Genomic DNA, 9,198 nt, shown 5'->3' on the forward strand with positions numbered 1-9,198 from the left:
GGATGACTCTGGGGAGTGTACGGCAGACGTTGGGTATCACAGGAAGTAATTGCAGGATAATTATACATTGGATTGAGCATTTGTCACTCCTGATAAATGGGAGATACGTCCAAGGATCGCTTGTGGAAGACTTAACTCTAAATCCTTGCAAGGTGATAGCTTAAGACTTGAAATGCAGATTTCACTTAACCTATCTAATTGGAGTTAACTCGGCATGTACAAGTAAAACGAACGTCTCGCTATATATGACTTGACATTATCTATAGTCATAAGATTCTGTTCAAGGATGTAGTTGATGAAGGATCGAATTATACTGTAACTAATACGGAAAGGTCAATGACAGAATCAACCTATCTTCTTATAGCTCTGGGGGAATGTTTCGGATCTGCCAATCACAGTTCGCGTACTCATTCCGTTGTACAAAGATTAAATACAATTCTGAGAAATTAATTTAATAGTTGTATACGGCTAGAAGCAATAAGAACCTAATGTTGAAACACCTTTCCACATGATTTTGATTTGACAAAATTATTTTATCAAAAAATATTCTAAACACACTAAGTTTAATTGCTTTGATTTATTATACTAATGTGTTTGTTCAATGTTAAGTTACTTGTTTATAAGACACAAACATTAAAAGGCTAAAGGCCCAAAAGAAAGTCAAAGGCCCAAGTCAAAACAGATCAAGACCACTCGGTCCGTGTAAGCAAAACGCTGTCGTTGTTGATAAAACGCAGCTCAGCATAAGAAGGATCGAGAAGACCTTCCTTAACTGCTTCGGAACGAAGCTGCTGAGTTGAACGACAAAGAGTACAAGACAGCAGCTGAGCAAGAGCAACTTTCAGACAAAGTATTTCCACTTCGGGTAAAGTTCAGAAGACACAGAAAGCTGTCTAGTTGACTTTGCCATAAAAGGAGAGACATTCTGCTGGACTGACCAAAAGCTGCTCAGAGACAGAAGATGCAAGAATCTGATTGGCCAACGCCACTGAGTAGACTGAGTGACAACGACATGAAGCCGTTTTCCCTCCAACGGTTATTTCGAAATTCGAAATCACCGAATGCCTCAGGTGTCACTATAAATAGGCCTTTCAGTTGCTTCATTCGATGCAGATCTTCAACTAGCCATTACGATGACCAAATTCACACTTGAAGTTCTGTGAGAAAAAGCAAAGCAAATACTTACACCAATTTCCAGATTATTGTGTAAAAGTCTAGAGTGATTCCCAATCATCTAAAGTGTCTTAGCAATTGTTGTTTAGGACAATCTTATTATCAATTCTAGAAATAGAAAGGAGAGGCTGAGTACTCGGTTATAGTACTCAGCGGTAGAATAGGAGTGAGTAGAGGTATAGAGGAAGGTACTCTTGTTATACTCAGCTTCTAGTTGTAAAAGGTTTGGTGCTCTACCTTTAAAGAGCTCAGTAGAGAATTCGAAAGCCCGGAACGTGTTCCGGGGACAGGACGTAGGCATAGAGGCCAAACATGGATAAATCTGCTGAGTAACATCTCTCTAACCTTAAACTCCTTATATATATATATTGCTTGCTTAAAAATTGACTAAGTAAAGAGGTTACGCTGAGTTGTGTGTATTGAGTATCTGAGTTCAGGAATAGACTCAAGTGCTATCTCCTGACTCAAGGAAAGAAGCTGACTTAGTCACCAGTTGACTAAGCTAGTGTCTTAAGATCACTCAGCGCGCTGTGTAAACATTTTTCAAAGAAAACGAAGTCAGCCTCAACGTACAAAATTTTAAATAGTTCCTATCCCCCCCTTGGAACTAACTTGTTACGTTATAAGGGACCAACACCTAATGGGTCACACATAAGACTTGGAACCCAAAAGAGAAACAGATGTTAATTAATTGATGGAAGCCCAACTGAGTCCACTAAGGCCTAGTAGCATAAGGGGGCGATTTATGTATTATATACATAAAGGAATTAGTTTATTTTTGAAACAATTATAATCAGATTATGATTGTGAATTAAATTAATTATAGGATAAATAAGTTAGGAGGTTTAATGAGATTAAATTGCTTCTATTATTATCCTATCAATAAGTTATTATTATCTTTATATAGATAATAACAATAAGAGTTTTATTCCGAATTAAATTCTTATTCAGTAACCTAATTCTATCTGACTAGGGTTTAGATGGAATAAGCTATATATATCCCCCCTTATTGTAAATTTCGGCTAGCCCTAGCTATCCCGGAGAGAGTGAATTTCGATCCCCTACTGTAGTGGATCATCTTTCATCGCTTGCTTCCGGTCAATTGATTTTCATCTCTTTCCTCTACTCCTTGATCTTGTGTTGATTAATTAGAGGCAATCTACTTTGGTTGCTATTATACGGTTGAGTTCTAACTTCGTTTGAATTGTGTTTTTGTTTTGTTCTCCTGAACTCGGAGTAAGAGTTGAGGGCACTTCTCTTGCAACAGTAGATAGATCATTGAAAGGTATTTCCTTCTATCCCTCCTTATATGAAATAACGATTAACGGATCTTGGTTAAAGGAAATAGGTTAAATTTTTTATATTTTCGCTGCCAAACGTTTGCATATTTTCCTTCACTGTCATGTGGCCTAAGTCTACTTGGGAGCCTAGTTCTTATGGCCATGGCTGGAACATGGTAAGCTTTCTCTTTGCCCCAATTGGTCGAACATTTAAAGCTTGGCAGTTTCTTTGTTTGTGTTTCTGACCCTTTCGACATGCCATGGCTAGAGCCTTGGCCTCCTGCTTTCCGCAGCCCTTAACAGTTTTCCCTTCTTTTAAGTCACGAGATGATGAGGTCCCGGTGCTATTCGGTTAATATCTGAAGCTCATTTGTCTTCAATATGGGTCATCATTTGCTCGGTGGCGTGAATTCTTGGTTTCTAACTAGGCCTTTGGGGAAATTTTGAACTCCCCCTTTCTATGAATTTCCATGAAAGATTGCTTTCAACCAGTCTCCCAGTATTTGGGGGCTTTGTAGGCTTGGTTGGCATCCGTCCCTCTTGGTGATCACTTACTTCGGAGCCCCAACTTAGTGGGGTCCGATGGATCCATTGGGTCCGCCCTTGGCTGCCCCAAGCGATCGCCATGCCCTTTTTCATAGGTATTTGGTATGCTAGATACCTGATGGACAACGTTCCTACCGATTTGGATAGGAGTGGTCTTCCTACTATTACGTTGTACGGGAGTGCGACATCTGCCGTAACAAAAATTGCTTTACTCCGCCACCCAGGCCTCGAATCGCCAATCTCTACCTTTAAGTAGATACTGCCTATGAAGGGGATTGTGCCGCCATTGACTCCCGTTAAAGGGGTCATACCATGGATAGACTTTTTTTATTTGACTTGCAAGTCCTTGAATGCGCTCCAGGTTATAATATTGATGGAACTACCGGTGTGAACGAAGGCTCTTTCAATTGTGCAACCGTTAATAAACATTTTGATCACCAATGGCTTGTCATATTCTTCAGATATCTTCGATTGATGTTCCCTGGTTTTGACGGTAGCATCACCTATCTTGCTCTTCATGGTCTGAGGACCTTTTTCTACCATATTGATTACTCCACAAGGGGCTCAAGCTTCTTTCTTTTTCTCTTTCTTTTTTTTCGCTTTCGACTTTAAATTTTTTAAGAAAGTGGTCTAGCTTGCCGCTTTCTGCCATTTTTTCCAACTCAATTTCCAACTGTCTACATTCCTCTACCTCATGCCCTTCACATTTGTGGAAGTGGCAATATTTTCCGTTACTTCGGCCCTTCTTGAGTTTAGGTGGATATTGGATCCACATCTTATTGTCCTCCACCCAAAAGAGCATTTCTTTCAAGGGAGCATTAAAGGAATGGCGTGGTTTATTCCTCTGCTCCCGAGGCCTATCAATGCTTCGCCTATTGCTCTCTTCCTTCCTAGGACGCTTATCATGGCTGAGTTGCTCCTTTCGAAGCACTGAGTTCAGTTTATATTGGTTCCAATGAGTGTAGTCTCTGGCTCTCTACATCAGTTCCTGGAAATCTTTTGGTCGAGCGGTGATGGTGCTTTGCTGAAGGGCCTAGCTTTGGCAATTGCTTGCCAGAGCATTGATAGCTCCGCTCATATTAAATTCCTTTACTTGAATGGCCATGGCCTGGAACTTCTTGATGAACTGGGCCAAAGATTCCCCTCGTTTTGAACTGCTCGATTGAGATCTAGCATGGTCTTTCCTCTGATACTGAGGTGATGAAGTGGTCCACGAATGATTCGGCCATCTGATTGAAGTTACGAATGGACTCATGCGGGAGTTGCTCATACCAAAAGGCCGTTGATTCCTTCAAAGTAGTGGGGGAAATTCGGCATAAGACATCGTCAGTAGTTGTAGTTGCTTCTATAATTTGTCGAAAGTTTTTGACGTGGGTAATAAGGTCACCCATTCCTCCATATTGTATAAAGGTTGGGACCCAGAATCCCCAAGGCATAGGCTGCCTTTGAATCTCTTTTGATAGAGATGTGCTGGTCTCTGCTAAGTTCGAATATCCATCTCGGAAGCTGGGTTTTCACGAAGAGTTCTTCTCTAAGAGGTCCAATATATCTTCTTTGCTAAGGGGCGAACCCTCCTTAGCCCTTTTCTGCTCCAGTTCGAACCTCCGATGGAGATTGCTCATAGGTTCTGTTGGGAACGGTGTTTGCTTCGCCCGTGGGGTTTTTCACCGTCCTTTAGCTCCTTTCACCTTGTATGGCACCTGTGGGAGCTCCACGATCTGGAATACCTTCGCTTAAGTGATTGGCTTCGGGAAAAGGCCCTAGGGGTTCCAGAGGATTCCTTACCTGATTCTGCATCTCGGGTGGGTTTTTCTCACTCACCTTCTTTCGCTTTTCGCAATTTTCACCGCAGATCGGCCATCTCTAACTCATGTGTGGCTTTTACGTCGTCCATCTATTTTTGCATGGCTATTAAATTATAGGCAAACCTGCGAGATACTTCCTCCTCCAGGAGCTGGTATTAAGGGTCCAACCGGGGCTGGGGCCCTGCATGCTGATCGACCTATCGATCGTTGTTCTGGTGGATCTCTAAATGAACTCGACCAAATTGAGGCATTGCTGAATATTCTGATAAATGGTGGATAATCGAAATCCACATTCACCCCACTAATGATAACTTGTTACCTGAACTCGGTCATGTGCCAAGACGATGTTGATGATCTGACGTCATGTTGGTTCCTACATGACAATATGTAGGTCAGATGGGGCCGAAGTTCGGCAAACCCGCTCTGACACCTAAGTTAGAATGTGATTAGGACCGAATGGGAGGGTATGGACTAGTTTAGAGATATATAGTAGTTAACGCATCGAACCTTGTGCCTATACTTGTATTTATAGTGCATGATTAGGTTTTAAGGTTGCCACCTCCTAAGGAATCCTTACAAGCTTAGTAATTCATATCCTTCAAGAATTCTGAATCTTGTGAGGAATTCTTTATCTCGTAGGATTCTAAAAGGTGATTTGATATGTTGAGGCTTGGAGGTTTGGACGTTGGTGATGGGTCGCCGCTTGTTGGGCTTGGGCCGCATCAACCATTTCCGACCTGTTAAAACGAGACTGGAGCCGTCTTAGATGCGTTTAGACTTTTATCATGCTTTAGGTCTGGGCCGTAATGAGGATAGTAATAACGTCATGCACGTGATATCATTTAGCCCGATATCAATTAAGTTATACTATCTTTGAAACTTATTTAAAAGTTGGATTGGTGCTTGTATATGATTCCTTTGGTATGAGTTCTATCTTGAGAATTTAAAGATTTATTAGAGCTGCTTTTTTGTGTATGTTTTCCAAGAGTGATATATGTGTTTTGTATCCTGGAGCTGGTGATTATTAATTGTAATTGTAAATACATTTGATCGTTTAGTCTGATAGAAGCTCTATACAACATCAACAACAAACCATCATATAAAACCGTGAAATCAAGTCGTGTCAGCGATATAAATTCTCTCCCTCCACTCTGTCCTATCCACTACCATATTTTCATCAATCCCCAATAAACTCATATCATTCTTGATCACCCTTCTCCAAGTTTGCTTAGGTCTTCCCCTACCCCTCACCACTACATCCCTTTGTCACTCTTCAATCCTCCTAACCGGTGCATCACGCGCTCTTCGTCTTACATGGCCAAACCACCTTAGTCGGTTTTCCCTCATTTTATTCTCAATAGATGTAACCCCTACTTTTGTCCTAATTATTTCATTACTCACCTGATCCTTTCTCGTATGACCACATATCCATCTCAACATACGCATCTCCGTCACCGACATTTTATGAATGTGACAGTATTTCACTGCCCAACACTCCGTACCATATAACAATGCTGGTCTGATTGCCGTGCGGTAACCCTTCAATCTATTAGGCATGTCAGGGTCACAAAGGAAACACGTAGCACTCTTCCACTTCGTCCAACCAGATTTAATCCTATGAGCAACATCACCATCTACTTCTCCATCCGTTTGGATAATAGATCCTAAATATCGGAAGCAATCCGAGACCTGAACAACTCTCCCATCTTGGGTGATTGTCCCTGCCTCTCTACTCCTATCATCGCTAAACTTACACTCCAAATATTCTATCTTACTTCGGTTCAACTTAAAATCTCTAGATTTTAAAGTTTGTCTACATAGTTCCAACTTTCTCTCCACACCTTCTTTCGTCTCATCAACCAACATAATGCACCATGGTATATGGTCTTGAAGTCAACTTGTTAGTTGATTCATAACTATGGTAAAAAAAGAAACGGTGAGAGAGAATGTGGTAAGGAATTAGAGATTGAGGCATGATGTATGTTAGATGGGTAATGAGATAAGCATGCAGAGGGTCCTACACAAGCAGCTGAAGAGATGGAGATGGAGAGACACAGTGGGTCACATGCAAACGTATGATATTTGTATTGTTTCTCTTCTCTACAAAACAAACAGTGTAAAGTAAGATGGTATTCCATTCTTTTTCTTGTCACGAGAATCACCATTTCCAACCTTTCTTTGTTTTCTTCTCGTCTTCTTTCTTGGAATGTGTGCTTCACTCTCTCTCTCTCTCTCTCCTCTCCACTCATTCTTTTCAATTCTATCTATTCCTTTACACTCTTCTACTTCATTATTCAATATCTGCATCACAATCTACAAACACATTAATTCAATGCTCTAAACACTCACTTGGTAGCTAAATTTAACATGGAATCTAGCAACACATCTCATTATCTCATCTAATTATTAACACAACATCCTATATATATATATATATGACTCAAAAAACACAATCCTCTTTCTTTTTATTCCTCATCATATATATCATGATCAGCTGATTTCTCTCCTCTCGTCTCCTTCACCCACATAAAATTTCAACCTAATAAGCACCAAAAATACATGGGACTTGTGACAAAAAAAAATGCATTAACTGAGAAACTGCATAACATTAATTGGTGTATAATATTCTTTCCTTGAAATAATTTAAACATTATTAATTAATTGAAATGCTGCTGTTCAAGCCATGGCCAAAATCCAGATTGATCATCAATTCCACAGAACATGTTGCTTAGGCTTTCTTCCTTCACCATTTGATCAATTTTGTGGATATGATCAGGCCTTGAGGAAGAAGAAGAAGAATTGTTGTTACTGTTATGGAAGAGCTGTGCCACTGGCCTTATTGATGAAGAAGATGGGAAAAAGGGTCTACTAGTTGTTGTTGGATGATTTGATAATGGGCTATCTATTGCTGCTGTTGTTGATATATCAAGCTTTATCTCTGAACTGTTTTCGCTTCTATTGCTGCAAGACCCCTCCGTTTCTTTGTTCAGATTAATTGATTCAGTTGGTTCTCTGCTTTTCAGTGCCATTATCTGCTTATAATTAAGATAACCAATAAGGAAATAAGGGAACCTAGCCTACATATATTTTGGTTTCACAAGATAAGAGGAGAGGAGAATCAATTAAAAAAGTTGCACCTTTTGGTTGAGGAAGTTGATAAAATAAAATGATTGCAGAAGCAAAAGTCAAAAAAGAAATAACTATTAAAGTAAGCAGTTCCATGCAAGAAAAAGAAAAGAAAAGAAACCTGAGCATGAAGCTTTTGGTTGTGAGCTTGAAGAGCATGATTATCAGATTTGATAGCTTCAAACTGTGTTTTAAGAAGATCATAATCTTTCTCAAGTTGCTTAGTCTTCCATCTAGCCCTTCTGTTTTGGAACCAAATGGCAATCTGTCTTGGTTGGAGACCAAGAGCTCTAGCAAGTTGCATTTTTCTTTCAGGTTCAAGCTTGTTACCCAATTCAAAGTTCTTCTCAAGTGTCTTAACTTGCTCCATGTTAAGCCTTCTCTTCTTTTCTCCAGCTTGTGATCCATCATCGTCAGATAACTCATCATCTTCATGACATGATGCATCTATTCCTGAAAATGACATTGATCTTTTCCCTAGAAATGATGCCACCCCTACAACCACAACCCACACTTTCAGATAACAAAATAATAATAATAAGAAAAGATGAAGAGAATCAATTACCGTTGAAATCTTGGTGAGTGCAAGATGAAGGTAGAAGGGGGTTGAGAGAAGTGGGAGGTTGATGATCTTGATGATCTTCTTCATGGACCATGAAATTTGCAGGGAAGAAAGCCATTCCATTGCAAGACATGACTTCTCACTCCAATCCTATTTGTATTTTCTCATAAACTGTGGCACCTTATTAATAAATTTTCTGTCATATTTGGAATATAGAAATAAAACTCACAGATTAGTCAATATGAGAAAGAAAAGAGAGATGATCTATAACAGCCACCAAAGAAATAAATAAAGGAAGGATTTTTCAAAATTGAAATTTTGTGTTGAATGAATAGTTCATATATATATTTAGATGGAGAGAGAGAGAGAAACGATGATGATGATGATTCTGTAGTTCTACTTCTCTTTATATGAAGATGGAATTTTCATTATTTTAAGTGGTTTTTTACTGCTTTAAAAAAATGAGAAAATAAAATACAGTAGTTTCCTTTGATTATTTAAAAAGAAAAAAAGGGAAAGTGATATTGATATTTTGTGTAGAAAAGGTAAAGAAAAGTGATGATGAAAAGAAAAGGCAAGTTGGTGAAGCAAGATTGATTAATATTAAATTGAAATAGATGAAGTTTTGTGTCTGCACTGCATATGATAGTTTGATAATCATGAGTCATTGTCTCCATGGGTAGTGTAGTGTAGGAAAGACAGTTGT

The 9,198-nt window shown here is 39.4% G+C and overlaps 1 protein-coding gene across 1 annotated transcript; it reads right to left on the reverse strand.

The window, feature by feature from the left end:
- Window positions 1-7,240: 7,240 nt before the first annotated feature.
- LOC136218477 (homeobox-leucine zipper protein ATHB-13-like) lies at window positions 7,241-8,937 on the reverse strand. The gene is made up of 3 exons (XM_066005364.1): window positions 8,496-8,937; window positions 8,052-8,425; window positions 7,241-7,836 (listed from the first exon to the last, which is right to left on the reverse strand). Exons 1-3 carry the CDS (start codon window positions 8,623-8,625, stop codon window positions 7,462-7,464), a joined length of 879 nt encoding a protein of 292 aa, XP_065861436.1. The 5' UTR covers window positions 8,626-8,937; the 3' UTR covers window positions 7,241-7,461.
- Between the last annotated feature and the right edge of the window lie 261 nt (window positions 8,938-9,198).

Source organism: Euphorbia lathyris, chromosome 2 (genome assembly GCF_963576675.1).
Source record: "Euphorbia lathyris chromosome 2, ddEupLath1.1, whole genome shotgun sequence".
Lineage (NCBI taxonomy): Eukaryota > Viridiplantae > Streptophyta > Magnoliopsida > Malpighiales > Euphorbiaceae > Euphorbia > Euphorbia lathyris.

Excerpts from the sequence above, each read along its gene's own strand:
- LOC136218477 (XM_066005364.1), bottom strand. The coding sequence starts at position 8,625 with ATGTCTTGCAATGGAATGGCTTTCTTCCCTGCAAATTTCATGGTCCAT. Across the intron at positions 8,426-8,495 it reads CACTCACCAAGATTTCAACG|GGGTGGCATCATTTCTAGGG; the intron begins GTAATTGATTCT and ends TTGTGGTTGTAG. Across the intron at positions 7,837-8,051 it reads ACCAAAAGCTTCATGCTCAG|ATAATGGCACTGAAAAGCAG; the intron begins GTTTCTTTTCTT and ends AATTATAAGCAG.